The sequence below is a fragment of the Coregonus clupeaformis genome, chromosome 20 (genome assembly GCF_020615455.1).
Source record: "Coregonus clupeaformis isolate EN_2021a chromosome 20, ASM2061545v1, whole genome shotgun sequence".
NCBI classification, from domain to species: Eukaryota; Metazoa; Chordata; class Actinopteri; order Salmoniformes; family Salmonidae; genus Coregonus; species Coregonus clupeaformis.
In genome coordinates this window covers 58,082,295-58,100,347 of record NC_059211.1, presented here as the reverse complement: position 1 = coordinate 58,100,347, position 18,053 = coordinate 58,082,295, and the positions used below count along the sequence as shown (strand labels likewise).

At 45.9% G+C, this 18,053-nt stretch overlaps 1 protein-coding gene across 2 annotated transcripts in view; it reads right to left on the bottom strand.

The window, feature by feature from the left end:
- Positions 1–18,053, bottom strand: part of LOC121533962 (mast/stem cell growth factor receptor Kit) — a 47,271-nt gene that overhangs the window by 6,950 nt on the left and 22,268 nt on the right. For both annotated transcript variants that reach the window (XM_041840358.2, XM_041840359.2), the window contains exons 9-15: positions 17,415–17,599; positions 14,310–14,416; positions 13,883–14,009; positions 13,201–13,305; positions 9,916–10,026; positions 8,442–8,598; positions 7,935–8,032 (exon numbers count right to left, since the gene is read on the bottom strand). In XM_041840358.2, coding sequence (XP_041696292.1) covers positions 7,935–8,032; positions 8,442–8,598; positions 9,916–10,026; positions 13,201–13,305; positions 13,883–14,009; positions 14,310–14,416; positions 17,415–17,599 — 890 coding nt within the window. The remainder of the gene's footprint in view (positions 1–7,934; positions 8,033–8,441; positions 8,599–9,915; positions 10,027–13,200; positions 13,306–13,882; positions 14,010–14,309; positions 14,417–17,414; positions 17,600–18,053) is intronic.

Genomic DNA, 18,053 nt, shown 5'->3' with positions numbered 1-18,053 from the left:
CAGTATGTATATTCTTTTTTAACAAAGGGCCTGAGCCTCGCAACTAATAGAATGAGAGGCTTCATATAGAAAAAGCATTCATGACCTTTTGGAGTGGACCATGTGTGACAGCTGGACGTTGAAAGAGAAGGGTGGCGCATAACTAAAATAGGTTAGGAATTTGTCATAAGGGGAGTAACTGTGTATGCCATGTAAGCATGTTTGTGCATTTGTGTGTGTATAAAAGGGATCTCTAAGCCAAAGAGAGACAGTTGTTCGATGGAACTGCTCGGCTTTTGTTATTAGATAAAAGTCTAATTTTTGGATTCACAAGCTCCAGTTTCTTGAGAGATATTTTTGAGTTGACTACTTTTGAGTCAAATATTTCTACCACACTACCGGCCTGAGGAGAGACACATGGAACGAGGGGTTAATACGGTAATTAATAGGAAGCTGTAACCTATAACAAACCTTGTTCAATCTCCTCAGGACTTTAAATGGCCCCACAAACCGCCGACCCAGCTTCCGGCAGGGCAGGCGAAGGGGCAGGTTTCGGGTCGAGAGCCAGACCCGGTCCCCCGGTGCATACACCGGGGCCTCACTGCGGTGCCGATCGGCGCTCGCCTTTTGTCGCCTGATTGCCCACTGCAGGTGTACATGAGCAGCGTTCCAGGTCTCTTCTGAGTGCCGAAACCACTCATCCACCGCAGGAGCCTCGATCTGGCTCTGATGCCAAGGTGCCAGGACCGGCTGATAACCTAACACACACTGGAAAGCCGTAAGGTTAGTAGAGGAGTGGCGGAGTGAGCTTTGGGCCATCTCTGCCCAGGGGATATAACCCGACCACTCCCCCTGCTGGTCCTGGCAATAGGACCTCAGAAACCTACCCACATCCTGGTTAACTCTTTCCACCTGCCCATTACTCTCGGGGTGAAAACCTGAGGTAAGGCTAATCGAGAACCCCAGACGTTCCATGAACGCCCTCCAGACCCTTGAGGTGAACTGGGGACCCCGATCCGACACAATATCCTCAGGTACCCCGTAGTGCCGGAAGACGTGTGTAAACAGGGCCTCAGCAGTTTGTAGGGCTGTAGGGAGACCTGGCATAGGAATGAGACGGTAGGACATGGAAAACCGATCCACAACGACCAGGATCGTGGTGTTCCCTTGTGAGGGGGGAAGGTCCGTCACAAAATCCACTGATAGGTGGGACCACGGCCGTTGTGGAACAGGTAGGGGTTGTAATTTCTCTCTGGGCAGGTGTCTAGGTGCCTTACACTGGGCGCACACCGAGCAGGAGGAAACATAAACTCTCACGTCCTTGGCTAAAGTGGGCCACCAGTACTTCCCACTAAGACAGTGCACTGTCTGAACGATGCCAGGATGACCGTTCTGGGAACCTGGTCTGTAAGTGAGAGTAAACACAAAACGTGTGAAGAACATGGCCCACCTTGCCTGACGAGGGTTCAGCCTCCTCGATGTACTCCAGATTACGATGGTCAGTCAAAATGAGAAAAGGGTGTTTAGCCCCCTCAAGCCAATGCCTCCACACCTTCAGAGCTCCCGGTCCCCCACATCATAGTTGCGCTCCGCCGGACTGAGCTTCTTAGAAAAGAAAGAACAGGGGCGGAGTTTTGGTGGCGTACCCGAGCGCTGAGACAGTACAGCTACAATCCCAGCCTCGGACGCGTCCACCTCAACCTGGAATGCCAAGGAAGGATCCGGATGAGCCAGCACCGGAGCCAAAGTAAACAGGTCCTTCAGATGCCCAAAAGCCCTGTCCACCTCAGCTGACCATTGTAGACGCACCGGTCCTCCCTTTAGCAAAGAGGTAATGGGAGCCGCTACCTGACCAAAGCCCTGAATAAACCTCCGGTAGTAATTGGCAAAACCCAAGAATCGCTGCACCTCCTTCACCGTGGTTGGAGTCGGCCAATTACGCACAGCCGAAATGCGGTCAATCTCCATCTCCACACCTGACGCGGACAGGCGGTGTCCTAGGAAGGAGATGGATTCTTGGAAGAACAGACATTTCTCCGCCTTCACATACAGGTCATGCTCCAACAGTCGACCAAGCACCTGACACACCAGGGACATATGCTCGGCCTGTGTAGCGGAGTATAGGAGAATGTCATCAATATACACCACTACACCCTGTCCATGCAGGTCCCTGTAAATCTCATCAACAAAAGATTGGAAGACTGAAGGAGCATTCATCAAACCGTATGGCATGACGAGGTACTCATAGTGCCCCGAGGTGGTACTAAATACCGTCGTCCACTCATCTCCCTCCCGGATACGCACCAGGTTGTACGCGCTCCTGAGATCCAATTTCGTGAAGAAGCGCGCCCCGTGCAATGACTCCGTCATGCTCGCAATCAGAGGTAATGGATAGCTGTATTTTACAGTGATCTGATTTAGACCACGGTAGTCAATGTACGGGCGTAAGCCACCATCCTTCTTCTTCACAAAAAAGAAACTCGATGACACAGGGGAAGTGGACGGCCAAATGTATCCTTGTCTCAGAGATTCGGTGACATATGTTTCCATAGGCGCCGTCTCTTCCTGTGACAGAGGATACGTGTGACTTCGGGGAAGCGCAGCGCCTACCTGGAGGTTTATCGCACAATCCCCCTGTTGATGGGGTGGTAATTGAGTCGCCTTCTTTTTACAGAAGGCGAGAGCCAAATCGGCATATTCAGGCGGAATGTGTATGGTGGGAACCTGGTTTGGACTTTCCACCGTAGTTGCCCCTACGGAAACACCTACACACCTCCCCAAGCACTGGCTTGACCATCCCTTGAGAACCCTCTGTTGCCATGAAATAGTGGGGTCATGAGAAGTTAACCAGGGAAGCCCCAACACCACTGGAAATGCAGGAGAATCAATCAGATATAGACTAATTATTTCCTCATGCCCCTCCTGCGTCTTCATCCATAGTGGCGCTGTGACCTCCCTAATCAGACCCGACCCTAAATGGTGACTATCTAGGGCATGTATAGGGAAGAGCACATCAACTGACACAATAGGAATCCCTAACCTATGGGTAAACTGACGATCAATAAAGTTCCCAGCTGCGCCTGAATCTACTAGCGCCTTATGCTGGGAATGAGAAGAAAACTCGGGAAATACAACATTTATACACATATGCGCAACAGGGAGCTCTGGGTGAGTTGGGTGCCTACTCACCTGAAACGGTTCACCAGTGCGCTGCCTACTGCCTCGACTCCTTGAAGGCCCTCCTCAGCACCGACCAGCAGTGTGTCCTCTGCGGTCACAGTTGGTGCAGGGGACGGCCCCTCTACCGGTCTCCCTCATAGCAGCACCTCCGAGCTCCATAAGGGTAGGGTCGGAGGTGCTGGGGGATGGAATGGACGGCCCCTGATCTGGACGTCCACGGGTGGCCAATAGGTTATCCAGTCAGATTGACATATCCACCAGTTGGTCCAGGTTTAGGTTGGTGTCCCTGCAGGCCAATTCCCGACGAACGTCCTCCCTTAATCTGCAACGGTAGTGGTCGATGAGGGCCCTCTCATTCTATCCTGCGCTGGCAGCCAGAGTCCGAAAGTCCAGCGCAAAATCCTGCGCGCTCCTCTTCCCCTGTCTGAGGTGGAATAGACACTCACCCGCCACTCTCCCCTCTGGTGGATGATCGAATAGCGCCCTAAAGCGGCGGGTAAATTCCGCATAGCTTACAGTTGCGGCGTCTATTCCCCCTCACTCGGCGTTGGCCCACTCCAGCGCTTTACCGGACAGACAGGAGATGAGGGCGGACACGCTCTCGTATCCCGAGGGAGCCGGGTGGATGGTTGCCAGGTAGAGCTCTACCTGGAGCAGAAAACCCTGACACCCGGCAGCTGTACCGTCATAAGCCCTCGGGGGCGAGAGCCGAATCCCACTGGACCCAGATGGTGAAGAGATGGACATCGCTGTAGGTGGTGGTGTAATGGAAGGAGGTATAGGGATACCTCCACTCTCCCATCGCTCCATAGTATTAACTACTCGTTCCATAGCGGTGCCGAGAGCCTGGATCATGGCCGCTTGTTGTTGGACGCGTTCCTCCATCGATCCGGCTGGCATTGCTGTACCTGCTGACTCCATGTTATGGTGCGTGTTTCTGTCAAGGCGTCAGTGTAATGCGGTAGGCGAAGTCAGGCGCAGGACACAGAGCTAATCAAAAGGCGTACTTTACTCGTAGGTAAAATAATGAACAACAACCTCCACGCAGGGAGGGAACAAACCTGCACACTAACGACAACCAAAACATGAACAAACACGCACAACACACAGTGTGAGACAGAGGGTTAAATAGGGAAGACATAACTACATGATGGGAAACAGGTGTGACCAATTAAGACAAAACAAGTCGAACAAAGATGCATGGATTGGTAGCAGCTAGTACTCCGGTGACGACAAACGCCGAAGCCTGCCCGAGCAAGGAGGAGGGGCAGCCTCGGCTGAATCCGTGACACCAACTCATCTCGATTTGGTTGAGGTCGGGGGATTGTGGAGGCCAGGTCATCTGATGCAGCACTCCATCACTCTCCTTATTGGTCAAATAGCCCTTACACAGCCTGGAAGTTTGTTTTGGGTCATTGTCCTTTTGAAAAACAAATGATAGTCCCACTAAGCGCAAACCAGATGGGGTGGCGTATCGCTGCATAATGCTGTGGTAGACATGCTGGTTAAGTGTGCCTTGAATTCTAAATAAATCACAGACAGTGTCACCAGCAAAGCACCCCCACACCATCACAACTCCTCCTCCATGCTTCACAGTGGGAACCACACATGCGGAGGTCATCCGTTCACCTACTCTGCGTCTCACAAAGACACGGTGGTTGGAACCAAAAATCTCAAATTTGGACTCATCAGACCAAATGACAGATTTCCACGGGTCTAATGTCCATTGCTCATGTTTCTTAGCCCAAGCAAGTCATTTCTTATTATTGGTGTCCTTTAGTAGTGGTTTCTTTGCAGCAATTCGACTATGAAGGTCTGATTCTCGCAGTCTCCTCTGAACAGTTGATGTTGAGATGTGTCTGTTACTTGAACTCTGTGAAGCATTTATTTGGGCTGCAATTTCTGAGGCTGATAACTCTAATGAACTTATCCTCTGCAGCAGAGGTAACTCTGGGTCTTCCTTTCCTGTGGCGGTCCTCATGAGAGCCAGTTTCATCATTGTGCTTGATGGTTTTTGCAACTGCACTTGAAGAAACTTTAAAAGTTCTTGAAATGTTCCGTATTGACTGACCTTCATGTTTTAAAGTAACCAATATACACAAGCAGTCAGGAAAGCAAAGGCTAACTTTTTCAAACAGAAATTTGCATCCTGTAGCAATAACTCCAAAAAGTTTTGGGACACTGTAAAGTCCATGGAGAATAAGAGCACTTCCTCCCAGCTGCCCACTGCACTGAGGCTAGGAAACACTATCACCACCGATAAATCTACAATAATCGAGAATTTCAACAAGCATTTTGCTACAGCTGGCCATGCTTTCCATCTGGCTACCACTACCCCGGCCACCAACTCTGCACCCTCTGCTGCAACTTGCCCATGCCCCCCCCGCTTCTCCTTCACACAAATTCAGACAGCTGATGTTTTGAAAGCGCTGCAAAATCTGGACCCTTACAAATCAGCTGGGCTAGACAATCTGGACCCTTTCTTTCTAAAACTAGCCGCCGAAATTGTCGCAACCCCTATTACTAGTCTGTTCAACCTCTCTTTCATAACGTCTGAGATCCCCAGAGATTGGAAAGCTGCCGCGGTCATCCCCCTCTTCAAAGGGGGTGACACTCTAGATCCAAACTGCTACAGACCTATATCCATCCTGCCCTGCCTTTCGAAAGTATTTGAAAGCCAAGTTAACAAACAGATCACCGACCATTTCGAATACCACCGTACCTTCTCCGCTATGCAATCCGGTTTCCGAGCTGGTCATGGGTGCACTTCAGCCACGCTCAAGGTCCTAAACGATATTATAACCGCGATTGATAATAGACAGTACTGTGCAGCCGTCTTCATCGACCTGGCCAAGGCTTTCGACTCTGTCAACCACCGCATTCTTATTGGCAGACTAAATAGCCTTGGTTTCTCAAATGACTGCCTCGCCTAGTTCACCAACTACTTCTCAGATAGAGTTCAGTGTGTCAAATCGGAGGGCCTGTTGTCTGGACCTATGGCAGTCTCTATGGGGGTGCCACAGGGTTCAATTCTCGGGCCGACACTTTTCTCCGTGTATATCAATGATGTCGCTCTTGCTGCTGGTGACTCTCAGATCCACCTCTACGCAGACGACACCATTTTGTATACATCTGGCCCTTCATTGGACACTGTATTAACAAACCTCCAAACGAGCTTCAATGCCATACAACACTCCTTCAGTAGCCTCCAACTGCTCTTAAACACTAGTAAAACTAAATGCATGCTTTTCAATCGAACGCTGCTGGCACCCGCCCACCCGACTAGAATCACCACTCTCGACGGGTCTGACCTAGAGTATGTGGACAACTACAAATACCTAGGTGTCTGGTTAGACTGTAAACTCAACTTCCAGACTCACATAAAGAATCTCCAATCCAAAGTTAAATCTAGAATCGGCTTCCTATTTCGCAACAAAGCCTCCTTCACTCATGCTGCCAAACATGCCCTCGTAAAACTGACTATCCTACCGATCCTTGACTTCGCGATGTCATTTACAAAATAGCCTCCAACACTCTACTCAGCAAATTGGATGTAGTCTATCACAGTGCCATCCGTTTTGTCTCCAAAGCCCCATACACTACCCACCACTGTGACCTGTACGCTCTTGTTGGCTGGTCCTCACTACATGTTCGTCATCAAACCCACTGGCTCCAGGCCATCTATAAATCACTGCTAGGCAAATCCCCGCCTTATCTTAGCTCATTGGTCACCATAGCAGCACCCACCCGTAGTCTGCGCTCCAGCAGGTATATCTCACTGGTCATTCCCAAAGCCAACACCTCCTTTGGCCGCCATTCCTTCCAGTTCTCTGCTGCCAATGACTGGAACGAATTGCAAAATTCTCTGAAGCTGGAGACTCTTATCTCCCTCAATAACTTTAAGCATCAGTTGTCAGAGCACCTTACCGATCACTGCACCTGTACACAGCCCATCTGAAATTAGCCCACCCAACTACCTCATCCCTATATTGTTATTTATTTTGCTCTTTTGCACCCCAGTATCTCTATTTGCACATCATCTCTTGCACATCTAGCATTCCAGTGTTAATACTATTGTAATTATTTTGCACTATAGCCTATTTATTGCCTTACCTCCATAACTTGCTACATTTGCACACACTGTATATATATTTTCTGTTGTATTTTTGACTTTATGTTTTTTACCCCATATGTAACTCTGTGTTGTTTTTATTGCACTGCTTTGCTTTATCTTGGCCAGGTCGCAGTTGTAAATGAGAACCTGTTCTCAACTGGCTTACCTGGTTAAATAAAGGTGGGGGAAAAAAAAAAAAGAAAAAAAAGAAAATGATGGACTGTCGTTTCTCTTTGCTTATTTGAGCTTTTCTTGCCATAATATGGACTTGATCTTTCACTAAATAGGGCTATCTTCTGTATACCACCCCTACCTTGTCACAACACAACTGATTGGCTCAAACGCATCAAGAAAGAAAGAAATTCCACAAATTAACTTTTAAAAAGTGCATTCCAGGTGACTACCTCATGAAGCTGGCTGAGAAAATGCCAAGAGTGTACAAAGCTGTCATCAAGGCAAAGGGTGGCTACTTTGAAGAATCTCAAATATAAAATATATTTTGATTTGTTTAACACTTCTTTGGTTACTACATAATTCCATTATTTTACAATGTAGAAAATTGTACAAATAAAGAAAAACCCTTGAATGAGTAGGTGTGTCCAAACTTTTGACTGGTACTGTATATGATAATTATCAATGAATATAAAAGTGGATGTCTTGCCTGCTTTGCGTATCGAGCGTCTCTTCTCTGAGAAGAAGCCATTGGGCAGGACACCAGCGACAGAAGGCCTCATATCCATGTAGCCATTCCTGCTGTCTCTGCGAGGAGGAAATAAGCAGTCTGGTCTCAGTTCAGTTGCCATCAAATACTACACATAACTACTACACACTAGGTAAGAAATACTCCCTTATATAAACATTTATGAATCTCCAGAGACATTTACATTTACTGTAAGTATGTTTTCTCAATAACAACAAAGAGTAGTCAGTTTAAAGTGTAGACTTGTCCTGCCTTATAGACCATGAAAGTACTGTATGCTTAGTTAAATTGGGGAATTTTCCAGTGGGTGGGAGAACAACGGCAGTGGTATTTACTTTTGTGAGCAGGTGAGATGACACAAGCAACAGTACATATATACAGTACAAAGTGTGCAGTGAGAATTACAGTATATACCACCCACACCCAACTACCACCCTCTCCTTGTAAACCTAATGAGTCCACACTGACCCATCTGACCCAGCTGTAGCTGTCTCCCTCTGCAACATTACATTCCTGTAGTAGCAGTCCTCCCCTAGCTTGGCGCAAAAGAACGTCTCCCTCTTCCTCCTCAGAAAGTTGAGGAGGTCACCGAAGCAGCAATACTCTGTGATCACCAGGGTTGGGCCTAAAGACATGGAGACAAATAGCCATGGTCAGTCACATGAAAGTCCTCCACGTAGAAACAACACACTAAAGACAAACAAAGACAAACAAAACACCATGAAATATAGACACCCCAAAATGAGTACAGCAAGTTTCAGGAGCACCACTCCTACAAGTACAGCAAGTTTCAGCAGCACCACTCCTACAAGTACAGCAAGTTTCAGGAGCACCACTCACTCCTACAAGTACGGCAAGTTTCAGAAGCACCACTCCCACAAGTACAGCAAGTTTCAGCAGCACCACTCCTATATCATAAAACATTTATACACCAAATAGTAAACAATTCTAATGCCCAACAAGCAATGTTCCCTCAATTTTTGGGAGGCACTGATCACATTTCTGGTCTACTGAGTGCAATCTTGAACGTTGTGAAAATTCTGTGCAACTTCCAAGGCGCGTTTACTCTGAACACTGAGGTTGTACCTGCTTTAAGTTACAGTTTTAACAGTGGCCAAGTAGGCTACTGTGGCTATTTGATCATAATGTAGGCCTACCAGAGTGGCCTACCATTAAAAACAATGGAGAAAATGCATCCCATAATATTTTAATATGTAAATAGCTGTTCTATCACTCAGCCTTCAGTAGTAGCCAATATAATATAATATGCCATTTAGCAGATGCTTTTATCCAAAGCGACTTACAGTCATGTGTTCATACATTTTTACGTATGGGTGGTCCCGGGGATCGAACCCACTACCCTGGCGTTACAAGCGCCATGCTCTACCAATTGAGCTACAGAGGACCACGATGTGTGGTGTTCAATGTGGGCCTACATTCCATGAGACTTTAAAAAAACAAAACATGCAATGATTGAAATTAACCTGTTTATCCACTAGTCCTTCAGACAAGGTGGTGACTGGAAATGTTGTTGTGTTGTTTGATGCAAGAAACCACTTTACAAAATAAAATGTATTATTATTCCCATACCATTATTAAAGAGAATCAGACAAATTATGCTACCCTCTGCCTATTGGCTACTTAGCTTATTCAAGCCTGTCTAAAAATACAACACTACCCCTTTAAGACAAAACAAAAAGCTCTCCAAAGATGTCTAGAAATGTACACGTTTTGTGCTCTGCACCTGTACGCAGCTTAGACGGATCATTGCCAACAAGCCATATAATCATTGGTGATAAAAGGGAGGACTGTTCAGATTATTACTGTATCTCAAAAACCTCTGCCAAACTTAGTTTCCAGTTACCCACTCCCTTCAGATTGATAGTAGCATAGATTAGAATGAGAATAAACACTACAGTCCTCCAGACATACTGCCCCTTACCTCCAACAGTACAGGCTCCCAGCAGGTTGACAATGTTCATGTGGTTTCCCAGGTAACTGAGAACTTTCAGCTCTGACATCAGAGCCTCCTTCTCTGTGGCATGGGCACTGGCTGTGGAAACAACACCAGAACATGATCATTTAAAAGTGCTTTAAAGTAATCATCAAAGAAAACATCATAGGAAATATGGCCTCTGGCTAGTTTGACATGCTACAGTAGCTCAAACACCTCTGGCCGCTGTTGGTGTAACAATCATACATACACTACATGACCAAAAGTATGTGGACACCTGCTTGTCTAACATCTAATTCCAAAATCATGGGCATTAATACGGAGTTGGTCCCCCCTTTGCTGCTATAACAGCCTCCACTCTTTTGGGAAGGCTTTCCACTAGATGTTAGAACATTGCTGCGGGGACTTGCTTCCATTAAGCCACAAGAGCATTAGTTAGGTCGGGCACTGATGTTGGGCGATTAGGCCTGGCTCTCAGTCGGTGTTCTAATTCATCCCAAAGGTGTTTGATGGGGTTGAGGTCAGGGCTCTGTGCAGGCCAGTCAAGTTCTTCCACACCGATCTCAACAAACCATTTCTGTATGGACCTCGCTTTGTGCACGGGGGCATTGTCATGCTGAAACAGGAAAGGGCCTTCCCCAAACTGTTGCAACAAAGTTGGAAGCACATAATCGTCTAGAATGTCATTGTATGCTGTAGCATTACGTTTCCCTTCACTGGAACTAAGGGGCCTAGCCCGAACCATGAAAAACAGCCCCAGACTATTATTCCTCTTCCACCAAACTTTACAGTTGGCACTATACATTCGGCAGGTAGCGTTCTCCTGGCATTCTCTAAACCCAGATTCGTCTGTTGGACTGCCAGATGGTGAAGCATGATTCATCACTCCAGAGAACGCCTTTCCACTGCTCCAGAGTCCAATGGTGGCGAGTTTTACACCACTCCAGACGACGCTTGGCATTGTGCATGGTGATCTTAGGCTTGTGTGTGGCTGCTTGGCCATGGAAAACCATTTCACGAAGCTCCCGAGGAACAGTTATTGTGCTGACGTTGTTTCCAGAGGCAGTTTGGAACTCGGTAGTGAGTGTTGCAACCGAGGACAGACGATTTTTAGTGCTACGTGCTTCAGCTCTCGGCGGTCCCGTTCTGTGAGCTTGTGTGGCCTACTACTTCGCGGCTGAGCCGTTGTTGCTCCTAGATGTTTCCACTTCACAATAACAGCACTTACAGTTGACCGGGGCAGCTCTAGCAGGCAGAAATTTGACGAACTGACTTGTTGGAAAGGTGGCATGTTATGATGGTGCCACGTTGAAAGTCACTGAGCTCTTCAGTAAGGCCATTCTACTGTCAATATTTGTCTATGGAGATTGCATGGCTGTGTGCTCAATTTTATACACCTGACAGAACCGTGTGTGGCTGAAATAGCCAAATCCACTAATTTGAATGGGTGTCCACATACTTTTGTATATACAGTGCATTCGGAAAGTATTTAGACCCCTTCACTTTTTCCACATTTTGCCATGTCTAAAATGGATTAAATTGTTTTTTTCCCTCATCAATCTACACACAATACCCCATAATGACAACGCAAAAACAGGTTTTTAGAATTTTTTGCTAATTTATTAAAAATAAAAACTGAAATATAATATTTACATAAGTATTCACCCTTTACTCAGTACTTTGTTGAAGCACTTTTGGCAGCGATTATAGCCTTGAGTCGTCTTGGATATGACACTAAAAGCTTGGCACACCTGTATTTGGGGAGTTACTCCCATTCGTCTCTGCAGATTCTCTCAAGCTCTGTCAGGTTGGATGGGGAGCGTCGCTGCACAGCTATTTTCAGGTCTCTCCAGAGATGTTCGATCAGGTTCAAGTCTGGGCTCTGGCTGGGCCACTCAAGGACATTCAGAGACTTGTCCCAAAGCCACTCCTGCATTGTCTTGGCTGTGTGCTTATGGTCGTTGTCCTGTTGGAAGGTGAACCTTCGCCCCAGTCTGAGGTCCTGAGGGCTCTGGAGCAGGTTGTCATCAAGGATCTCTCTGTACTTTGCTCCGTTCATCTTTCCCTCGATCCTGACTAGTCTCCCCGTCCCTGCAGCTGAAAAACATCCCCACAGCATGATGCTGCCACCACCATGCTTCACTGTAAGGTTTCATCCACGTGATGCTTGGCATTCAGGCTAAAGAGTTCAATCTTGGTTTCATCAGACCAGAGAATCTTGTTCCTCATGGTCTGAGAGTCCTTTAGGTGCCTTTTGGCAAACTCCAAGCGGGCTGTCATGTGCCTTTTACTGAGGAGTGGCTTCCATCTGGCCACTACCATAAAGGCCTGATTGGTGGAGGGCTGCAGAGATGGTTGTCCTTCTGGAAGGTTCTCTCATCTCCACAGAGGAACTCTGGAGCTCTGTCAGAGTGACCATTTCTTCTTGGTCACCTCCCTGACCGATGCCCTTCTCCCCCGATTGCTCAGTTTGGCCAAACTTCTTCAATTTAAGAATGATGGAGGCCACTGTGTTGTTGGGGACGTTCAATGCTGCAGAAATGTTTTGGTACCCTTCCCCAGGTCTGTGCCTCGACACAATCCTGTCTTGGAGCTCTACAGACAATTCCTTCGACCTCATGGCTTGGTTTCTGCTCTGACATGCACTGTCAACTGTGGGACCTTATATAGACGGTAGTGTGCCTTTCCAAATCATGTCCAATCAATTGAAATTACAACAGATGGACTCCAATCAAGTTGTAGAAACATCTCAAGGATGATTAATGGAAACAGGATGCACCTGAGCTCAATTTTGAGTCTCATAGCAAAGGGTCTGAATACTTATGTAAATAAGGTATTTCTGTTTTTTATTTTTAATAAACTTGCAAACATTTCTAAAAACCTGTTTTTGCATTGTCATTATGGGATATTGAGTGTAGACTGATGAGGAGAAAAAACAATTGAATCCATTTTATAATAAGGCTGTAACGTAACAAAATATGGAAAAAGTCAAGGGGTCTGAATACTTTCTGAATGCACTGTATAGTGTACATCACTGCATACACCCACACAAACATACAAACAAACATACACACACGGTCAGTAGCTAGTCAAATACATTTAGTCAAATATCCAGGTGTTTAGCACTCATAATTAGGGGCAGGGGTTCACTCTGACCGTGTGACCTGACCAGGTCTGATCAGTCAGATACTTTAAAATACACACATCTGTCACCAAAATGTGTCTCTATTTATTGCTATATCAACATTTTTTTCATAGTTTGTGACCTCTTACGTTTGAGCATTTTGACCGCCACTGTCATCACTGTATCAGCTTTGGACATTCCATAAGCAGTAGCCTCCACTACCTTCCCGAAGGCTCCAGAGCCCAGAGTTTTCCCTGCATGGAAACACAGACAGACAGAACAATGTTACTCCATCCTGTTCCCCTCCCACATCCTGACTCTGCCACCTGTTACCAGGTTTATCCTGCAAGGGCGGGGCCAGCAGACACCAGGACATGCAGGATCCTGTTTGGGGTGGTTCGGAGAAGAAAAAAACACCTCCAAAATGTAAACAGAACGTTTGCTTAGAGGGAGGGGTTGGTGTTCTTTATAAAAGAAAACAGCTACATTAAATACATCATGCAGTTAGTGTAGGCTCAGGGCTAATGTAAAAGTGTAAAAGTGTAACCGGTGAGCAAATAGAGTGTAAATCCATCATTATGAGACAGGACCTTGGGATAAGGCATGATGTCACAACAAAGATACATTGGCTGGCTCCAAATACCAAAACAAAAGAGACTTATTTCAACACCTGCTGCTATCGATTGATACACATATAAAATAGACCTAGATAATATTAAAAACAAACTGTACATCATACAGTTCTGGATTAGAGATGATACATATACTGTAAGAGATGTATTGGTGATTAACAGTGCTTTTCCTGAGTGTGATGAAAGCATAGGAACTCACCAAAACGCAGTTTGTCCCGGGGGAACTCCCACTGGTGGTCGTATGGGAGCTGGGTAGGGTCAATATACACATAGTTGTTTCCGTGGATACCTTCAATGACTTTCCACTGGATCTGGTATTTGGGTTTCTTTGAGGCCGGCAGAGAGTTATATTAGGATAAGTACAGGGGACACCATTAAACTCACATCAATCATGGTACTTCAGCACAGAGTTTATTGACCTCTGTGAGTTATTGCTGAGAAGTTTTTAAAGGTGAGCTAGTGTACCTTATCTTTGCCTATGACTTACTGTGTGTAATTTGCCAAGTTTACACACAGGTGTGTAACCCGTTGTAGAAGTGGCTGTGATGTATGAGAAGAGGTGAGTTTAGGTAGTTACCTGAGTAGAGGTAGTTACCTGAGTAGAGGTAGTGAGTTTGGGTAGTTACCTGCAGGTACTTGTAGAAGAGCACTATGAGGATGAGGGTGAGGAGGGTGGTTGCTGACACTATTCCAATCAGCAGAGGGGTGAAGAGCTCATGGGTAACTGTTCTCTCTGCAGGGACACACACCAGAGAGAGACATACATACATTATCAGTGTAACGTTAGAGATAGATATATAACAGATAGATAGATAACAGAGAGAGATATCAGTGAGGAGCACTGATAGACAGAGATCAGTTTTAATGTTTGGCAACATATTAGCCTTTTAGCATTGTAGAGTGCAGTATCATATATGCTACATTGTTGTATTTCAGTGATCACACAAAAGTAATCATATTATTTGAATCGAATTGTGTTTTCTGTATTTTGTTAATTATTTTTTATACTATTTATTACCTATTTCCTTAATTCCCATTATAGTTGTGCAGCATGTAGTAATGCTGTGCAGCATGACGTGATACTGCTGCTGCTGTTGTTGTTGTTGTTATGTATAATTTCTGTATAATGAGTCTTCTGTTCCTTTGTGTAGCGGTTTGTGGTGTGTTATTGTTTTGCTAGCTCTGTACACTGGAGTGTAATAAGCTCTTTAGCCATAAGAGGCTTTCTCTCCATTTCAAATCATCTGAGAATGCAGAGTATGCAGGAACTAATCGTCTGTAAACCTGTCAGTGGCTTTTAAAGCTTTCCCTCCATCCCTATTTTATTTCCCTACAGCTCGCTGGCTCCCTGGCGGGCTGCATCCAAAATTCCCACAACGTCTAAACACTCAGTGCGGCCAGGACTCCCACTGTGCGCCAGACTTCCCTGCACGTCTCCAAGCGTCTGTCCTACTCTGCCGAGAGGAGCGCTAAAGCCTGGGCACATGCTCCCACAGGTCTGTCCTGCCTGGCTACACACACTCCTCGTCCATAATGCCCACCAACATGCCCACTGTGTCCAGGCAGCTACCCCTCCTCCTCTACACCATACCAATCTCATCTTCATACCCACACCAAGACAACTCTCTTCTCACTCTTGCTTCAAGTGCCGTCATACTCCACTATCGCATCCCACAGTATATAAACAGGATGTTCTAGATAGCTGGATTTGTGGTCCAAAAGTACTCTATGCCCCTACCACTGATGACCATTTCTGCCAGTAAGTGATGACACATTATCACACACGTTTGTTGTATCTTGCTCTGCCTATGTTTACATAAGAGACTCCAGGCCTATATCAATGTTTAATCTTGAACCTCTATCAATGGGTAAGATCTATGTCAAAATCCAAGTCTTTCATAAACATTCAGATTAACCAAATTGAGAAATCCTTTGCGTTGAACTGAGGAGTTTGGGTGAGTGTTGATGGTGCGTATAACTTAAATGACCTTGATCCACATAAAGAGAAACAGCTGTAACTCTGCATCTTTTTTTAAATTTTATTTAACCAGGTAGGCCAGTTGAGAACAAGTTCTCATTTACAACTGCGACCTGGCCAAGATAAAGCAAAGCAGTGCGATAAAAACAACAACAACAACACAGAGTTACACATGAGATGAACAAAAACATAATGTCAATAACACAATAGAAAATCTATATACAGTGTGTGCAAATGTAGTAAGTTATGGAGGTAAGGCAATAAATAGGCCATAGTGCAAAATAATTACAATTTAGTATTAACACTGGAGTGATAGATGTGCAGAAGATGATGTGCAAATATAGATACTGGGGTGCAAATGAGCAAAATAAATAACAATATGGGGATGAGGTAGTTGGGTGGGCTAATTACAGATGGGCTGTGTACAGGTGCAGTGATCGGTAAGCTGCTCTGACAACTGATGCTTAAAGTTAGTGAGGGAGATGAGTCTCCAGCTTCAGAGATTTTTGCAGTTCGTTCCAGTCATTAGCAGCAGAGAACTGGAAGGAGTGGCGGCCAAAGGAGGTGTTGGCTTTGGGGATGACCAGTGAGATATACCTGCTGGAGCGCATACTACGGGTGGGTGTTGCTATGGTGACCAATGAGCTAAGATAAGGCGGGGATTTGCCTAGCAGTGATTTATAGATGACCTGGAGCCAGTGGGTTTGGCGACGAATATGTAGTGAGGGCCAGCCAACGAGAGCGTACAGGTCACAATGGTGGGTAGCATATGGGGCTTTGGTGACAAAACGGATGGCACTGTGATATCTCAGGTTAGACATAATGGGAGAAGGAATGAGCTGTCTGACCTGAATGGCCTTGGTGACCCTGGGTTTATCTGTACCAATTACAGATGGGACGTAATGTAGTTCATGTAATGTAGTCTAGTTAGTACTGCATTAATGACATTCATTTGTGAATTTTTCATATTGAGTATTGTCTATAAAAGCGTTTTCTAATGAGAGACGCCTGAATGGGATTGCCAGATTGTAGAGGAACAACAACCAACCACAGACACCTTCCAGTCACTGTGTCCTCTTTAGGTTTGTTGACACTGTACTTAACTCTAATCCCAAAGTAGGGATATCCTAGGGATTAACACCAAACACATCCATTTAAAAACACACGGACAGACTAGCTGACGCCAAGACCACCTTAACACCCCCAAGCCCCCCAACAACTCCCAACTCTTGTGTATACTGCTTGTGTGTGTATGTGTGTGTGTATGTGTGGGTGTGCGAGAGAGAGAGAAATAGTCCATTGTTCACAATCACAAACACAGCTATCAGCTGATAAGGAAGGCATCAGTTTATTAATGTATATCTGGGCCAATATGAAAAAGACTGAATGCTAAATTCCAGGGAATGGGACCAGAGAGATACATTGTCTGAGCTGATAGAGTCAGGAGAGTGAGATGTCTGTGTTTTTCTCATTGAGCCTACAAAGTGTTCTGCCTGAGGTGTGACAAGGCAAGGCTATGCAAAACTCACCTCTTAAAAACAACACATTTTTGCAGGGTGTATGTGCGTGTGTTTCGAAAGTGTTTAGCCAGGAGTAATTGCTGACACACACACAGTCATGCCCACACGTACCAGGATGATGAGCTTCCACCCTATCACAGAGGTATAGACAACACCCTCCCAGTAACTGTGTGTGTGTGTGTGTGTGTGCGTGTGTGTGCGCGTGCGTGCGTGAGTGCGTCACCACAACTCACCACTGATAGAGAACAGTGTGTAGTCCTGCTCTCCCTCCACGGTGGCCACACACTCCAGCGTGTGGAATCTTCCCGTGGTGATGTTCAGCCTGCTCTCCACCTCCGTCTTCCCAAAGGAAGGACTCAACAACGTCACCGTGACAATGTCCTGCTCCTCCTGAGTGGCGTTCATCTGGTGGGAGCACCTGAGGGGGACAATGGGACAAACTGTCTACCAATCTAGTGTGACTGCATTTGGATGTTGTTTTCAGTAGCTTTGAGTCCATTGTTTCATGTGGCTCTAAACACAGCAGTTATTGTAACATTAATGAATGTTCTGTTATGAGTATACAAACGGGAAACTAAGGGTTCACATTAGATCATGGACATCTAAAAGTTAGGAATTTTTGATTGGGATGCAGGTCATTTAGAGTCAACCATCCCCTCTTTCCCCTATTATGTTCACCATGAGTGCCCTTCAAAACAACAGCCAGGTACAGAGAGTCTTTGGACAGCACTGGGGCATGACGCATACGAGCATACATTGGTCTTAAATCAATGTTCCCAGAAAAAACATCACTGTCGCAGGCTAAATCAATTCATCCCCTACCATGCCAGTCTTGCAGACCAAACTAAAGGAACCCCTACAATCCTCCACAT